General features: G+C 34.5%; 2 protein-coding genes across 2 annotated transcripts; both read right to left on the minus strand.

Moving 5' to 3' along the window:
* Positions 1-2,728: 2,728 nt before the first annotated feature.
* LOC145616197 (DNA-directed RNA polymerase I subunit 1-like) lies at positions 2,729-15,096 on the minus strand. Its single transcript, XM_081670892.1, has 22 exons — positions 15,082-15,096; positions 14,804-14,973; positions 14,216-14,375; positions 13,774-14,040; positions 12,916-13,089; positions 12,579-12,755; positions 11,730-11,892; positions 11,203-11,393; positions 10,835-11,098; positions 10,669-10,757; positions 10,426-10,573; positions 10,073-10,291; positions 9,111-9,325; positions 8,867-9,038; positions 8,594-8,738; positions 7,646-7,848; positions 7,021-7,223; positions 6,254-6,452; positions 5,878-6,164; positions 5,183-5,323; positions 4,049-4,738; positions 2,729-3,445 (listed from the first exon to the last, which is right to left on the minus strand). The coding sequence occupies exons 1-22, from the start codon at positions 15,094-15,096 to the stop codon at positions 2,869-2,871; spliced, it is 4,869 nt and encodes a 1,622-aa protein (XP_081527018.1). The 3' UTR covers positions 2,729-2,868.
* Positions 15,097-17,135: 2,039 nt separating this feature from the next.
* LOC145617340 (large ribosomal subunit protein eL30) lies at positions 17,136-18,868 on the minus strand. The gene is made up of 4 exons (XM_081672028.1): positions 18,742-18,868; positions 18,518-18,623; positions 17,683-17,784; positions 17,136-17,400 (listed from the first exon to the last, which is right to left on the minus strand). Exons 1-4 carry the CDS (start codon positions 18,760-18,762, stop codon positions 17,294-17,296), a joined length of 336 nt encoding a protein of 111 aa, XP_081528154.1. The 5' UTR covers positions 18,763-18,868; the 3' UTR covers positions 17,136-17,293.

The raw sequence follows: 18,868 nt of genomic DNA on the forward strand, positions 1-18,868 counted from the left end.
CGTTTGTTTTTGATGTTTTTTAAATTATTTTTTCCTTGTTGTTTTCCTTTCTTTCTGCTGTTGTCAAAAAAAAAAAAAAAAAAAAAAAAAAAAAAAAAAAAAAAAAAAAAAAAAATTATGTATAGCATTTTAATTAATTCTCTTGATGATTTATCTCGAACTGCAGAACATTCAATGTATGGCAAGATAGTCCGGATACTATTCTACCTATCATAAAGTGGTTATCAACCAAAAACATAAGAATGTGGTTCTTCAGGTAATTTTTTTTTCCTTCTGAAAGTAGGTTTTTCAAATACGTACTTTAGTTACAGCACTTTTTTACTCTTTTTTTTTTATTATTAATTATATTGTGTGTAAGTTTTGATTTAGAAAAAATAAGTATAATACAGTACCATATATGTGGAGTACTAACTAATACGAGTAACCCTTTAATAGTACTAATTAACTAAATTGATGATCAACATGATTATAAAAATAAAATAGTGTGGATGATTAATTAGTTTAGTTTGTAGAAGTCTTGAGAGGCGGTACTTAAAACCTAGGATCAAATCTCTTCGATCTACTTCACTTGTCATTGCGGCCCACGTTTAACGTGTTACTTTAATTTACAGTGGTGATTTTGATGGTTATGTGCCACCGTTGTCAACGAAGACTGCAATAGAAACACTCAACCTTCCAATTAGAACACAATGGCAGGCATGGTATTGCAACAATAAGGTATACCGAACTTTAAAATAATTATAGACGAATTTCCTTTACATTTACAAAGTAACCTGTTTACAACCACATTGTTATATACGTATTACTTATAAAGTACTCTGTACTTTTTATGTATATATAGGTTGCTGGATATGTGGTCGAATATGAAGGATTAACTATGTTAACTGTACGAGAGGCGGGGCATCAAGTGCCTGCTTACCAGCCTCAAAGAGGCTTGATGGTCTTTTCTTCGTTTTTGCAAGGAACTCTTCCTCCAACCTCACCGTAATTATAATATTATATTGTGCGTATGTAAGAATGTCAATAGTATATTTAAGTTTGTTTGTTTGTTTTTTTTTTTTTAGGTAGTACTCCGTACTGGTTACTCTATTACAGAGTATTGGTTTATGAACGAATTTTCTAAATTTGAGAAAAATGTATGTAGGAAATGATAAAAAAAAATATCAAAAAATTATTATGATTACTTAAATTATTGTGTAATTAACCTTATATCTATCTTATTATTTGTACAAGATCATTATTTGTCTCTTTAATTAAGCGTTTCCAATAGCAAATATAAGCAAAGTTTAATTTTTATTATATAAATTATTAATTTATTTACAGAAAATACGGAGTAATTAAAATAACCGTGCATGGCACGGGACCTAACCTAGTTAACATTTATATATATCTCTTGACATGTTTAGGCTGGTAATTTCTTTCATTAATTCCAAGTATATAGGTTTTTTATTTATTTCTTTGTTTAGACTGGTAATTTCCTTACACCGTGTCTAGAACCTTATTCCAGTCGTCTACATAGGGTGATAGGGTATCCGCAAAACGATGAGGAAGTAGTATTCAAATACGTTCGATCATATTGGTAAAAAAAAATGACAATTTGATAAAAATAAATTAATTTAACTTGGGTGATGTATTGAACAAAAATTCTATTTTGTTCAACAACCACCTCGAAATGCCAATTTTAGTGGATTTCGAGTACTCCAGTTTGTTTAAAATTGTACTCGAATCCATTACCGATGAATTGGTATAAGTGTATAACGAGTGCATCTAGGCGCATAGCACCTATATGTTTAGCATGCATATAGGAGGGCAGTATGGGGTTTTTATTAGTATATTTTTTCATTTGATATTTTTCTACAGTTGTACATTTTTGTGTATTATAATGTGCCATTAAGGTATTAATTGTATTAATAGTACTTTTTCTGTACTATTGTACATGTGGTGGTACTTTTTGTTATCTTATGTCGTTGATTATTTTCTCCTAAAATACCTACCACCTATCACTTATTAGGCTGTAATGGTACATTTTGTCATCCTATATATTTCTAAAACATATAGGTGCTATGTGCCAATACTTAACCATGTATAACCAAATGTAGTGGATTTGTTAGGGGTTTTTCTACATCACCAAATCTACTTATTGGCTTATTGCCATATAAAAAAATTAGATAAGTATGATGCTAAATTTATTATTTCTTTCATTTAGGGCCTGTTCATATTTACAGAACTGAACTGATTGGAGCTGAACTGAACTGATTTGATTGGAGCTAAACTGAACTGAGCTGAGCTGAAATGAATATTTTATGAGAGAGAGAAATTAAGAGCTGAACTGAACTGAATTGAACTGAACTGAAATTAAGTAAATATGAACAGGCCCTTAATAGATTATCATGCCACATCATCTTCTTAAGTTACAACAATTCGCTACGGCTAAGCTAGTTGTAAATTAATTTATTTTTAATTTAATTTACTCTTGAAAATTGTTTAAAATTTAAAAAATCATGATAAAAACACACTAATTACACCGATTTGCGCGTGTTTTTGTCATGAATTCCCAACTTTATACATTTTTCAAGAGTATATTCAATGCTTATATATAACCCTAAGGGCTATGTATAGCATTACCTTTAAATTAAATATATTTTTTTGACTAATATATATTTACCAAGCTAATTAGCTCTATGAAGCTAATTTGCTTGCCAAAGCTAATCAACAAGATGTGCAACGGTATAGCTACTAGCTTAAGATTTTTAACATTCGTATTTGCAAGCTAGTCCCTTTTTCCAACAATTGGAGTTGCTCTAAATTCTACAGTCCACGTTTTAAATATATCACACATCTATCAAAAAAAAATAAAAAATAAAAAAATCACACATCTAAATTACAGTTCAAGTCGAAACATCCTGTACCAATTTTAGCAGGCAAACCAAGACAATTCCTTGCAGTAGGAGTTTGCAAATTGTCAACTTCTCCAAAAGCTGCTTGAGTGATGAACTTAGAGGGCGTCTCAAAGGCCATCTTGCTCAATGGAGATATCGATTCGGCTAAGCCCCCAAATCTGTTCAATGGCCTATACTTGCCCGTAAGTGTCATGTAATCAGCAATTAAGGTCAAGTGCCGCATGTCCACTGTAACTCCATAGTGGCCAAAAACTGAAAATACTTCTGCTATAAGGGTCACTCTGGCTGCTTCAACCCCATAAGTATCGAGCATCGCATGTATGTCATTGGACATAATGAACTTGACATCAAGTTCATCTTGCATATTCCAAAATGTAGTAAAATCCCCACCTGCAGTCTGAAGAGCAGGACGAGAATTTTTACTTTTTTTAAGCATTGAGAACCCTCCATTTCCTGAGTCATCCAAATGAAGCTCCACAGCTTTACAATGCTCGATCTTGCCAGGATTCTTAACATATACTTTCTCAGCTGTCTTCTCAGCAATCAATCAATCAAAGCCTTAATCCCAAAAGTGGGGTCGGCTAACATGAACCAAATTTGATTATTCCGTGTAGTCATCAACATAAATCTTTCTCCTCCATCCCTTACGATCCAAAACTTCATCCTCACGTAAATCCATGCACTTCATATCCTTCCTCACTCCTTCCAACCAAGTCATCTTTGGTCTCCCTCTTCCTCGTTTAATCCCTCCATGGTCCCACTCTTCCACTCTTCGCACCGGTGCACCCTCGGGTCTCCGTCTTACATGTCCAAACCAACGCAGACGATTTTCCCTTAATTTATCTACAATGCCCGCCACACCTACTTTCTTGCGAATAACCTCATTTCTGATTCTATCTCTTAAAGTGTCTTCTCAGCAATCTGCACAAAACCTCGAGTGAGAAAATATAGTTTAATAGTATCTAAGACATATACTTCTTCATCATATAAAATCAATGAAGTTTCTCTAATGTCAGTCGTGAAGGTATAGCTTAAAGTGTAGCTATGTTCAAACAATGGTCACATAAACACAAACATAGATAAATTGTCTACGAAATAATGAAAATCAATGGAAACAAATTCGAACTATTTGCATATACCAGCATACCTGTGTTAGCAATATATGTGGTTCATTGGTTAACTTAAAATGGACTTCAAAAAACAGTCCATCACAAGCAACGTGTATTGCTCTGTCTTTAGTTGACGTTTTTCTTTGTTCAGCTTCTGATTTTTCCTTTTGCTGCTGCAGTGAATCTGGGTCAGAGTAGGCTTTTAGTTCTTGCTCCACACTTTCTTCCACAATTTCATCCTCGTTCAGTTTTACCTCCTCAACTTCATCTTCAGATTCGTCATCCTCATAGTCCACCTCATCTTTAGCTCGCCCTTTCTTTTTCCGAGCCTTTGAACTGAGAGGATCATCCTCTTCTTCACTATCACTATCTTCTTCTGTTTGCAACTCACCCTCAGAGCCATCTTCGTCCATCTCAACTGAACCTACTGGTTGGGCTTGGGATTTCAATTTAATACCACTTATCCTTGAAAGCAAATGCAAATGACTTGATATCGCCGCTTCCATTTTCTTCAAGTACTCATTTAGCAGGGTATTTTGACAGTCTTCTAAAGTTATATCAGTGTGACGAGGATAAAGTTCAGGATCATAGAGCTTTAATTTCAGCTTGTAAATACTGCAGATTTCATGTTCCTTAATGGAAAATGGAAGAACACTAACTTCCATGTTTTCTATCAAGTCAGCAACCGAAATCCTCTTTAACTTTGCAGCAAGCTGCTCTGCATCATCCCTGCAAATGTACAGCATATTAATCAGCAGAACTTCGTGAAATGAAAAATGTAATAACCATAGATATTGCAACATTATAGGCACTGAGAAAAGTAGAGCTTTGCATGTGGCAGAGACTCGAAAGAACAGCAAACAATTCTCCATTCCGGCAAATTACAAATGTGATAAGCAGACTCATATTTACACCTTCATACATCCTAGTACTAGGAAAATCATTGTTTTTTCCCCAAGAAAATCCAACTCCACATGTAACAAGTAATTGCCACGTGCACAAAAGTTCTTGATCCATTCCACATTCATCTTCCTTTCTGTGTTCACCTTTCATTTTTTGGCAGTTGAAAACTTTAGGTTCAAACAATTCAGCACAGATAATCTGTCTGTCTCTAATATTCAATTAAACACAGAGAGAGATTTGATCAATGTGCGAGGAAGAAAAAGAACTCACATTGCCTTGCATTTTAGCAAAGGGCATGTCATAGTAGGAGTCTTAATGGTCTTTGACGCATCCTTTAAAATCTCTGACAGACGTGGGATTCCCAGCGTCACATTCATCTCTCCTCGACCAGCATGATGGAATGTATTCAATCTGAAAATTCATAATCACGAAAACAAAAAGAGAGTGCATAAATTAAAGGATTCTTGAGCGAAAGTGGAGAAGATGGATCCACTTGCAAACAGGCAATAGCATGTTATGAATCAACTTCAATTTTTAGCTATTCTCTCACTAAAATCATAGTAATTAAAGTAACAAGAAGAGGATTAAGATGAATTAATGAGAAAAGAAAAGCATTAAAATATGATAGTACAGATGAGAGGTTGATGCAGTAAAAAAAAAGCATCTAACAGCTTGTAAGAACATGATTTAAACAAAATCCAATTTCAGGACATCACGTATTCTGAAAGACAATAGGCATCACGTGTGGAGGAACTTAAAACAGAGAACATTCCACCTTCTCTTTGTATAAGGCAATATTATATAGAAACCTCATCATACTAACTGGCTAACTGCTGCACTTACTGCATGTTAGGAGAACCAACTAGCCACAACTTTTTTAATCCTCAATTTAAAAGTTTTACTGCTGCTGATTACCAAAAAAAACTTATTCTTTACACAAACTAGGAGGGAGAATGAAGACTTACGTCATTTGGGTGGAAGGTTCCCCAATGGACTGAGCGGCAATGATTCCAACAGGCTCCCCTGGATGAGCAAGACTCATGTAGTATTTGTTCTTAACCAATTTCAGAAAGTTCAAACGATCCTTGGGGTGAGTATGTCGAGAATTCACTGCTGCTGCATGATTTTTTAAGAATTCTTCAGCTTCCTTAACAAGTTGATTTGGAACTTCATTGTCTTGTTCAAGATACTTGGACAAGCATTCATCATCATTTTCACCAACAGGATTTTTGCTAACGATCAGTTGTTGATTCTGTAAGGAAAATTTAAAATCACATACAGTAAGTCTAACATAGAATTTAAAAGCAACCCTTAAACATTTGTAGGTAAAGACACCCCAACCAATGCTAATGCTTCAAATTGTCGCATATAGCTCATCTTATGAACATCAACTCCATCTTCTCCATAGCGAAACTGGATGATGGACCCATCTCCATCACGAACTGTGTAGTCATAATTAACACTGAGGCACTCCAGATTTTTAATCAAGCACCTTTGCAGGTATCCACTGCGAGATGTTTTGACGGCTGTATCGACTAATCTATAAACAAAAAGACAACACATGAATCAAAAAAAGCTAAACTTTAAGTTATTCTTAACTAACACCCTCACCCCAAGCTCCCGATCCCTTATTACATGTAAAATAAAATTTCCTACATATAATTTAAATAATGGGGCTACCTAGAACAGAAAAGAGGAAACCTAGCCAACTTTCCTGGCAAATTACAAAAATCTGAAGGCGAAGCTACTTCCAACTAAGTATATTAATGATTCCTTAAAAAGTTGAAATATAGGAAGGATGATGATCCTAACTAGATTCCAACCCCCACCCCCCCCCCCCCCCCCCCAAAAAAAACACTAGTCTAGTAGTCTGGAACTAGTCATTCCTGTAGGGAAAGATACAAAAGCCTGCAGACTGTAAATTGTTGAAAGCAGTGTGATTAAGAGCATATTACGAGCTTCAAATCTTAAAACACGTGCAAAGTTATCTCAGCTAGCTACTTTCCAAATAGGTGGAACGCTACTTAAGGCATACAGAAAAGTTCTGCATGAGACATTTTGGGGGCAGAAATTAAATGTCTGAGAAATAACGATCGAACAAAGTATACCCTTCGCGACCAGCCATGCAGTGGAAATAAAACTCTTGGGGGCGGAGGCCAGTGAGATAACGATCACTAATAAATCCTCCAGCTCGGGCTGAAGTGTCCCAAGGGGAAAAACATGGTAATGTCTTTCCAGAAACCATCCGAGGTACACGCTTCCCTTCCAACTCTTGTTGACCCAACAAGAGAGATATTTGTTGGAAATTGAACTGCCAAATGTACAAAGAAAATGAATACCAGTGAGAATCACATGAGATTTCAGCCCAACTGAGCAAGTGTACATAGTACAAACCAGCAAACTCAGAAAATATAAGAATCACTAGTCGAATGAGAAACAATAAAGGGGTATTGTTAGAAATAAACATCAAAGCATTAATCTGTCAAAAGAACAATGTCAAATGCATGATATTTTGATCATAATTATTTATATTATGCTGCTTTTTAAGCATTTTTGTAAAGCAATTATATGCTTTAACTTGTTAACAAATTAACAAAATTACCATTTATGTGTGACCATTCAAAATATAATATCTGATCATTTTGATTGGAGTCATTGGACCACGAACTAATATGTCCAGACATGAAGAGCAATAAAGCAACAAGCCAGTTACAAAAGAGTCAAAGAACTTACACTGCCACCTTTAGCTCCAGACAGTGTCATAAGAGAAAGAGCGTTCCTCCGGAAAGGCTTAACTAGACCTTCAGGAAATAGCTTAGTGACAGCTGAGCTCAATGTATTAAGCTTACTTTTCATCATCCCATCAAGTAGCATTATTGCAGATTCTCCATTAGCTCGAATTGCTTTCTCTATTCCAATTTGCATCTCCAAAGAGTCTAAAAGGACAGAAAGAAAAGGACAAAGCTAAAAATTAGAACAACTGACAAGTAACATTGCAATATAAAATTATGAATTAAGACACGATAACAAGAAGCCGCACATAGCTTTCAAGTCTAATAAAGGAAAACCTTTGAAACTCCTCCATGTAATCCATGTTATACATTGACAAGGGAGACTAAAGATACATAGCAATTTATTAAACTAAATAAATAAATAAATAAGAGGTATTATGTGATACCAAGGTCAAATTATAAAGTCAAAACACAATACCTTGTTCCAAGAATATTTTTATAGTGTTGTGATTTGTTTTAAGGTTTGAACACCTTTCACAATTGGAAATTTGAGGTTTAATACAATGGTTTCAAGGACTTAAGTGAAATCACGGTAGAAAAATAGGTGAGCTAGGAGAGCCTCTACTCCTGGCAGTTTTATGTTAGCAAAGAAGTTATCCCAATAAAATAGAGTATCAAACAATGGAATACAGTTATTTTTAGGATCTTAGAAATGAGAATGGTCAATCTGGTGACCCAAATTAAACTTTAGGATGAAAGGAGCAACATCATTCATTAAAATTATGGTATGCCCCACTCACATTAAGTGATAAAGACTAAAGAATTGGTCGAAAGAAAATTGCTATCATGAACAAATTTTTGTAGAAATCATGATAAATCCTTAAGTGACAGAGGTTAAGAGACTTAGGAGTTAGGACATAATAAGATACTAACTCTTTTTATCACATACCTAAATGTTCTTTCTCACGGCCAATGAATTGTTGGTGAACATCGTTGCCACAGTTAAGGCAAGCATCAAGCAACTTTTTCCTTAGGTTGTCACAAGGTTGTACTAGGAGAAGATCATGAACTCCGCAAGTAAAACCATGCATCATCTAAAGCATAGCATGAGCAAAAAAAATATTAATGCAAGTCACATGCAACATTGCAATTGCAATTTCGAATTATAAACAAATCATTCCACAATAAGTGGAAGAAAATCAATAAGAAAGCAGGAGGCCACCTGTAGAAAGGCAATCAAAACACGACACAATGCAGTAAGCAAGTGTCCTGCAGCATTAGACCCATACATCTCCTGCACTGTGTGAACTAATCCATACTTTCCAAACTGCTCCTTGTCAATAACCCCTTGAATTAGTTCATTTTTGTAAACAAACACAACATCTTCATCTATGCTGTGACTAGAATACCCAGACATCCTTCTTTCCAAACCAGTTTCTGAATGTTTTTTTCTGAACCTACAACACTCTTTTTCACTGCTTTCTGTCAAACTTCCAACATTCATCTTCTTAGATTTCCGAATCTTTTTAAATTTTCGAGAAACCTCATCAGTTGCTTTAAGACTTTCACCATTCTTCTTAGATTCATCCATCCCAAAATACTCTCGTGGAATTTTTGCACGCTTTTTAGCAGTAAACGGTAAGTATCCTGTTGTGATTTGATTTAAGATTGCAGTTATGACCTGTACAGGAGTGATTGAAGACTGTCAAAGCTAAGTCCATTGAGAAGGTTAAAAGATGAGATTTCTAACACCTAAGATATGGGGGATGCCCAGTTAATCTTTTTGATTGCTTTAGTTTGTCAATCTAATTCGCCAACTCAGCTTTTGGAGTTAGATCGTGATGAGTCAGCTGGGCTTATAGACACGTAGGCAAGCGATTTGTAAACGCCGCTTATTTCCTCCATTGAAGCTACCACCGACACTTATTTCCTCCATTGAAGCTACCACCGACACACTATCTTCCTCCGTTAAACTGTCCACCGACACCACTGCACCACCTCCGGCGGCTTCGCCGCCAAATTAAACGAAAACCCTATGAATAAAAGGTGAAATTAAGGGCTTGGTTAACCCCAAAGGGTAGGGGTGACCAAGAACATGGTGTTGGTGAACGGATGGTGGAGACTGGTGGAGAGAGAAAGGTGGAGGTGGTGTTTCTATGTAGCTGCCATAGATGAATGAAGGTAGAAAGCTTGAGGAGAGAGGATGAAGAAGGTAAAGTGAGTTAACAGAAAGAATTGGGGTTAACTCAGTTGTCTTATATGAACATGTCACATAGGCAAAATGACCAACAAATCCCCAATTTTAATGATGGAAATACCTAGAGTACCCCTAGATTAACGTTTTAAAGCAATCAAAGAGATTAACAGGAAATTGCCGCTAAGATATACAGTTGATTGATACAGCATATAGACAAGCATTTATTCGAACCTGCTTCCCTGTCCAAAGCCTCTTTGGTCTAATTATAACCGGTGGATAAGCCTGTATCACATTTTCTGAATCCAAAACAGATAATTTCTGGCCACGTTTGGCATTGAGAGAGGGGACTCCAAAAGAACACACACCGGACATACAAATAAGTTGATTAAATTCTTCCAAGGTAAGAAATGTATCCCTCTTTGTGAGAAGTACAGCACCTACAATGTTATCCTATTTACAAGTACAGATACATGAGAAACATTGAAAACAATAGGGAAAAAAGGTTTTTAAAAAAAAAAATAGTGGGATATAGGCAGAGAACATTAAATCATACTAAGTTATTGACCCTCAGTTAATATGAAAACCTGAATTAAGCCTCTTTTAGGATCACCACGAGTAGGAACGATATACTGGTTATCAGCATTGACAATATTGTAAGCTTCAGCCCGGGATATCTCATCTTGTAGAAAGTGAACATTAATTTCATCACCATCAAAATCAGCATTGAAGGAGCTGGATCAAAACAATCAGCAAGTAGTGACAAGTGTAAGCATCAAGAACCTTACAGAACTATATACCACAGAATCATTGTAGGAAGAAAAACATACTCGCAGTTAGCATAATGAAAACGAAGAGTCCTCTCTTCAGGCAAGACACGAACAGTAAGTGCAATCATACTTGGTTTATGGAGAGTTGGCTGTAATTTACAAAATGTATCAGGGACTAAAAAGGCATTAGACAGAACTACAGAAGTAATGTGTTAACTCCTCATACCTGGCGATTTACCAGAACTATGTCCCCATTACGCAGGTGACGCTGTACAACCTTCTCTTCGTAGTTATTACTAAAAGTCTTCCCTGATTGTGTTATGACTCCTCTTGAAGATGGTAATTTTTTTGCAAAAGCTATCCGCGATTTCCTACTACGTGGTAGTATATAATTTGATACTTTATCAGCATAGTGTGTGGCACCAGGGTGAATCTCAGGCCCATTGAGAATGGCGTCTTTTAAGTTTGTCAAATTCCAAGGTGTTACTCTCTGCATTGACAACATAGAAATTCAATTGAAACCAAGACGTTATTGTCCAATATTAACTCTCTTCCAAGGTTGCAAAAGCTTAATTTCAAAGAGATCAATCTCACCTCTGGATAGGTCAACTTTAATGCAAAAACAAGAGGAATTCCAATCTCATTGGTAGCTAAATAAGGATCAGGTGATATTACAGAACGACAAGCATAATCAACTGTCTTCCCAAGCATCTTGTGCCGGAATATGCCTTCCTTTTTATCCAGCATTTGACATATTCCAGAAGTCTTATTTATTTGTGATACACCTGACAATGTGCATAAATTAAGTGGCGATCAGAGTAGGGCATCAACTTGTTATTCTATGAACAAGACAAGATATAGTCACACATGAGCAGTTTCGACAAATTTTATCCAAACAAAGACAAGACAAATTTATCTAAAGCAGCTAATAACCGGCATTTTCAGGAGACAATCTGTGTGATATTAAGATACTGATCAGAACAACATCTACACTTGTTAGAGGTACTGAAATTATATAACAAGATGTAATGCAAGATGAATCTCTATCACATGTTTGAACAAGGTCATAATTTGAATATCATGGACAAGAAGGTGATGAATAAACAAAGATGCAGAATCACCTGCTGCACGCTTGTTGTTAAAATGAAAATTTATAGATTGTTGTAGCTTCATCCACCTACTAAGAATAACATCAATCGCAGCATGCTTCTCATAAGCATCAGCCAAGGACACATTAGCATCCAAAATGTTGCACAACAGAACAGTTTGCTGATGCTCCATATCCTAAAAGAACAACAATCATAACCCTGTGAATGTGAGTGTGCATTATAAAGATGTAATACAGCAATACAACCAAAAAGTCATCAGCAGTAACAATGAAAGGCAGAATTACAAATAATACATCAGTTGTAAACTTGTAGCCAAAACCAAAACTTTGCACTCCTCCTCTTCTCTTTAAAACAAAGTTCATAACTTGCATCTAACAAAATGAATTATTCTCTCAAGGTCCTCATCTAACAAATCCTTGACTCTAAACTAAATTCATACTAATGTCCTTGATGCTCTCTTAAGTCTTAAGTCCAAGCACTTCCACATCCCAAAAAAACCCAGAGTTAGTTATCATAGTTTTCTAATACCTTATTAGCCATTATTACATGAATTATATCATTAAGTAAAAAGTGAATTATCACTACAGAAATACTCTGATACTAGAGTATACTTTAAACTTTATGATCCGTAGTAAACTACTTTAAAAAGTGACCTGATAATTCATGCTATCTCTCTAGTAGTTTAGTGTCAATGGACAATTTTTTTTTAATTGTATTTTTGAAAAAAAGGCACAATGACAAATAGTTAGCCAACTTAACAAGCTCGAAAAAAGATAATCACCTTCATAAATCACAATAAGAAGCAGGGAAATCTCCCCAGGTTAGTTGGGGTGTAAAAAAGAGAGTATAGTTGAAACTTACTACTTTACCTCCTTTCGAAGCGTTACGAAACTTCGTAGGAGGCACAAGAATAGTTTTTAAGAAGAACATCGTAAAAGCTGATTTCTTCTGAGATGTATTGTGAAGCTGCTGAACATCAAAAATGAATGAGCATAACCGAGCCTCATTTTCCCAAAGACGCTCTACTATCCCTTTGACCTGCAAGTATCAAGTTAATTGCATCATGTCCAATTGTCCATCTTAGTATTTATGCAATACCTCTTGCTAAAGCATCAAGACATACATAAAACTAGAAAAGCTTGAGCCACAGCTTGAACTATCCTTATGATATATGATCTGAATAGGAGAAATAACATACTTCTGTTGGCAATAGATAACGTGGTTTTTTCCACTTCATATATTTTAACTGCACATCATCATTTATTTTCCTCCGCTTGTTTGATGGACCTTCAACATCTCCTTCATCCATAAGTTCATCCAACTTATGCCCTCTGATAAAATTTGCCTTTGTGTCGTCATCACTCCAGCCACCCTAAAAAAGAGTAATTATATACATATCAACTTAGAAAGAAAGAAATCATACTAATAGTTTTTATAATCAGATTTTTTTGTGAACTGGTAAAGCCATGGAAAAGATAGGTACGCGGCTAGGCAATGATTAAGCAATGAGAGCAAATTTTCCTCACTTAAGTATCAACAAAAATGTTCTATAAACATTTCTTTGGTTTCTAGCAGCAATATTTATAATCCCAGTTCACCACTGAAACTCAATACAGTGAACAGAATGAAAAACAAAATCATGTTGGCAGAAGAAACACATAACTAATAAATCCATCTTCAAAATTTTGATAGAATACATTTACAATTTTCAATTATCATTAACTGCTAAATGCATCCTTATAACTCCAGGATAGATTCCGAGTATTCCCTGTAACTCATAAGTAAGACTCCATGAACTCCTCCGATCCATACACTAGTATAATACCCAAACAAAAGGAGTAGGGACTAGGGAGGGCAAAGCAATCCTTAAATTACAACTGTGTTCTACTAAGTTTTCAGGATCAATCTCTTCATCTCAATATATTGATAGCAGAATGACCAAATTACGTATTATCAAATAAACACTAAGTAGTCATTACATACATACGACTAACTCAACCAACAACCAAAAGGGAGAAGTAATCAAAATTTGCAGCTTGTTAGTATATATATTTACCATGTAAATCGAACCAAAGATTGGTTTAGAAATGGGAGGACTCTTGACACCACAATGACTACACTTGGTCCTTTTCTTCATCATGAAATTATCCAAGACGGAAAATGTTTCAGAAAGCTGCAAAGAGGTCCAAACATCATGAACCCCGCTATCCTTGTCCTCGTGATCCTTACTTAAAACAAGATCGTCACCATCCTCATCTAACCCCCTGGCGCCACAAACATCGCCCTTCTTTATGAGGTTCAACTTAGAAATGCACAATTCAACCTGTGAACAGTTAGAAAAACGTACCAAAATTCATTTAGCCAGGATATGTACCTCTACAAAATCATATATACAAGCAAGAAATATCGAAACTCTAATCAAGGTGTTCAACACGTACTAACTAGATTCGTTACATATTTGTTAAGGCATGGTTTCCTTAGTTAAAAAATAGTATTACCTCCTCTCGAGCTGACTTGAAATGGTAACAGATCAAGCAGGTGTTCTGTACAACACGCACTAGCCTATCGAACATTAAAGGGTGGTAAACTGGCAACACAAGATCAATGTGACCAAAATGTCCTGGGCAAAAATGGTTACGAAGACCACACTTTTTGCAACTGTACAAAAAAAAAAAACACCAATGTCTTAAAACAAACAATATGCACATTCTTAAACAATCAACAGATTAATTAATCAAATTTGCACAATTATCAATACAGCATTGTAACTACGGTAAAAGATAACCCTTAAAGGTTATGTATAAGAAGCTATAAAAGGAAATAATGAAGATAGATTAACATTAATTACACCAATCTACGTGTAATTTTGTCATGAATTCTCAACTTAATACCTTTTTAGGAAGCATATTTAATGCTTATACATATCATTACCCATTAATTATTAGAATAAATCGAATTTACCCGTGCTACAACATTAAAATACTCCTTATTTTTTGTCGCTTTTTGCACAATTTCAATGCAATATTATAATTAAAATACTCGTATTATTAAAACAACGTCAAATTAAATAAAATAAAATAACATACAGAGTATAATCATCCATCGGACCCAATAGAGGATCATAGAGGCCACCAGGGAGAGGCCGGCCAACACTATCAAGCATATTCGGGTTCGTAATTTTAAGAACGCTAAGCTTTTTAGCTTCTTCATCCGTCATTAACCCGAATTCGACTTCCTTCACACATTCTGTTGCTACCTACAAGTATAAATTAACAAATTAATTTTTCAACAAACATAATTTTGTAAAAAAAAAAAGTTAAGAATTATAGACTAAAACAATTGCTAAAGAGAAATAATGGAATACCTCAGTTCCATTCATCTTCGAAAATTGTTCTTAGGAATAGATCAATGTACAACGGCGAAGGGTTTTAGACTTTAATGTGAAAAATTAAAAATAATAAGATAGAAATTTTATAGGTATATAATTCTATTTCCTTTTTCCGGAGTACAAGTTTAGTGTTAACACCTAAAATCACTTTATTTGGATTTTACAAAGAAACGACGGAAGAGGAGTTGTATATTTAATGGTTTTTTTTTTTAAAAAAAAAAAAAAAAGAATTTGTAACTTGGCTTGCCAATCAAGGAGTTTTATATAATAACAAATTTGAGTTGATTCCAGTCTCGCCTTTAGCTCTTGGTCGTATTTTGCATAATGATGTGGTTGGTGTGCCGGTGTCACACTTGGTTCCACCTTAGTTTTATATTTATTAGTTTCTTTTTCGGGGCCTAGCCCGTCGTGTGCACCAAAAAAAATGGTTTTATAAAATTTTAGGAAATATTTGTTTCAAAAAAAAATTATTAACTGGGAGCATCATCTTGGCCTGAACTGAACATAACAGAACTGATTGGAGCTGAACTGAACTGAACTGAGTTGAAATGATTATTTTATGAGGGATGGAAATTAAAAGTTGAACTGATTGAAACTGAACTGAACTTAAATTAAGTAAATGTGAACAAGCCCTAAAAAACTGTAGACCATTAAAACATGGGTATGATATTTGAAAAGCTAATTTTATAGTTTCAAGGAATGAATCCCTTTGTTATAACTAACAAGAAACGGATGTAGAATTAATGTTACTTAACTGGAAAAAAAAATCCCATTTTTTTTTAAAAAAAAAAACAACAAACGATTCATGCTTCTAGTTTTTTTGTTTCAACAAATCAGTTCAATAATAAAAAAAAATCATACGACATCTACAAATGAAATCTAAATTAACTAATAAATACATAAAGTTGAATCAAATAGGTTTCCTTCATCAAAGCAACGATTGTTGAATAGATCTGGCATTGTGGTACATGTCTCACATACACATCACAACCTTTTCGAAAAAATGGCCTAATAATTTGTTGTAGTTGTAGAGATAATTTTCATATAATTCATTTTTTTAAAAAAACATCATATGATTCATCTATACAATAAAAAAAAATTCACATATGGCTAAAATAAAATGTAAACTTTATTAAATGGGCCAAATAAAATTCTACTTCGTATTTGGGCTGAATTTACCTTCTCAAGGCCCATAAATAAATTATTGACAAAATTAAAATCCCTTAAACTTGTCCTCCCCTCTCTTCCGTTCTCTGTCTCAATTTCCCATTGAAGCGTACTTTACGTAATTACGTCATCTGGTTCTTCTATCCTCCTTAGTAACAGACTAACAGCTTTGAGGTAAGAAAATAATTAAATACCAAGTTCACAATCTAGGGTTTTACGATGATTTAATTTAATTTAATTGGTGTTTGGATTATTACACTATGTAAGGTTATGGAAGTAACAATTCTAGAGAAGAAAATTATGAGCCTAATTTGATAATTGAATCAAATTTTCCTTAAATCAAGTATAATTGAGTAATTTTTGGATTTAGTCAAGTATTCATTTGATAAACAAATTTTGTTTATCAAATTGATTATCTGGGGCTTCCTCATTTATTTATACTGGTGTATTTGATTAGAATTTTTGATTGGAATTTTGAACCTTATAGTTTATATTCTGTTGTGAGTTCATTGATACGAATGATCGAACAGTGAACACTACTATAATGTAGCATAAACATGAAGAATAAGCTTTGCACACAATGGGGACTTGTATAATACTATTGTGCGCTGGCCGTGTTGATCTGTCTAGACATTACGATTTATCGAGTTAAAATCTCAAGTGTTTGGAGCTTAGTTCTTAGGATGAATCAATAAAATATCAAAATCTGATCTTGCAGTAGAAACAAACAAATCATGCAGGGAACCAATTTGTAAACCTATTTTAATAGTCATAGCAACACTCAAGAGTACTAAACAGCCATTATCAAAGGAGCACAACATAACTGGCATTCAATCACATTCTAATATTAAGCAAGATACGAGTACACGAATCCATAGATATAAAGCTTCATTTAAGTGATTGAAACACAAAATATGTCTACAAAGAAACAGGTCCAAAAGACTGAAATAGAAAAAAGTTCCTATGAATTGTGACACTCAAAATTGCACTCTCAAATTAAATCACCCTAAAGGCAGCAAATTTAGTGTTCAGGCATGTTCTTGATGATATCTGAGTCACCAGCTTCAATAATGCTGAGGCAACAGACCCTGTAGTACTTCCCGCAAGCAGTTCCAAGATCAACATTGTCTGAAAATCACGCAACAAGGTTTGCAAATTAATATACATCAAATTATTCATCAACAACAATCACTTTTCTTCAAGAATGTGAGAACTGTAGAATTCATCCAAAGACATGTATGCACTATAAACGAGATTGCATTATGGATGGAAGAGCTACCAAATTGGTAATAGATTGTCTAAAATTTAGTGTGTACTAACTAAGCAGAAAGCCAAGTTGTAACTACTGTCATGTAAACCAAGTATAAAGAGGTATAATGAGTAATTTGTAAATAACGGAGAAACACTTACTTCCGTTGTAGTGGTGAACTCCGACCTTGGCCAACATAGCATAGTACTCAATCTCAGACTTCCTCAAGGGTGGGCAATTGTTTGAGATAATGATCAACTTAGCTGAAATTAATAATCACACGTCTTAGTACAACATTTGTAACACCGACAAAACAGCGAGTTCCACAACAAAAACCCTTGACACCCAAATCAAAGCATAATTCAATGACTACATGAGCAAATCGGGCAACTGAAATCACTTAATTGACTAAATACCGAAAATATTCAAGACAACTTTCTAAATGAATGCAAACACTCAGTCCACCATAACTAAATGCACTGCCACAGCTTTCAAACAAGGCATTTCGGAAACCTACCAATCAAATAATAGTATACTACCAATCGGCAATACATATCACTAACCCATGAATCACCAAAACACTCCTTTCATCACTACCTTGTACTCGGGTGTTCGATATTAACACTATAAATTTACAAGTAAAGAGCAATTAAACAAAGTACCACCAAATGTAACACTACATAGCTTCAAAGAGTCTCATATCAATATTTCTCAATCATTCTAACAATTTATTAGGATGAATACAATAACATTAATTACTGGATCATCTACCTATCATTTTAGCATAACATTATATTCAACTAACATAATATCAGCATACAAATTTAGTGCACATAATTTTGCAAACAATCAAAAAGACCACAAAATTCTATAAATTGTAACAAAATATTAAAAATCAAAGCATTCCTCAAAAATTACGACAAACCCATATCAAATTAATGCAAATGAAAAACAAAATACAGAAAATTAAAATTAGGGTTTATAAAAAAAACAAACCTTTAGAAGATCTGAGGGTTTTGAGAACAGTCTTGTAACCAAGAGTGTACTTTCCACTCTTCATAACAAGAGCCAATCTGTTGTTGATGCTCTCATGAGTCTTCTTCTGCAATTCAACCCAACATTCAAGATTCAATTTTTATCCATGATAAAATCAAAAATAGATCAATAAACTGGAAACAATAACGTGAATTTCGAAGTAAGAGTATGAAATTAGGGTTTACCGTCTTCTTGGAAGGAGCCATGGCAGCTTGATGAGAGAGAGAGAAAGCGAGGTTGAAGAAGAGAAATGAACGAGCGGCTTGCTCCTCTGTTTAGGGTGGGAATTAGGGTTTAGTAGAAATCAGGTTA

The sequence above is a fragment of the Chenopodium album genome, chromosome 26 (genome assembly GCF_948465745.1).
Source record: "Chenopodium album chromosome 26, dcCheAlbu1.1, whole genome shotgun sequence".
Classification (NCBI taxonomy): domain Eukaryota; kingdom Viridiplantae; phylum Streptophyta; class Magnoliopsida; order Caryophyllales; family Amaranthaceae; genus Chenopodium; species Chenopodium album.

Coding starts and splice junctions, on each gene's coding strand:
- LOC145616197 (XM_081670892.1), bottom strand. Junction 11,099..11,202: donor TAAAGTTGACCTATCCAGAG/GTGAGATTGATC, acceptor TTGTCAATGCAG/AGAGTAACACCTTGGAATTT. Junction 9,326..10,072: donor GGCTTTGGACAGGGAAGCAG/GTTCGAATAAAT, acceptor ACTCCTGTACAG/GTCATAACTGCAATCTTAAA.
- LOC145617340 (XM_081672028.1), bottom strand. CDS start 18,762: ATGGCTCCTTCCAAGAAGACG. Junction 17,785..18,517: donor AACCCTCAGATCTTCTAAAG/GTTTGTTTTTTT, acceptor TATTAATTTCAG/CTAAGTTGATCATTATCTCA. Junction 17,401..17,682: donor AGTTCACCACTACAACGGAA/GTAAGTGTTTCT, acceptor CGTGATTTTCAG/ACAATGTTGATCTTGGAACT.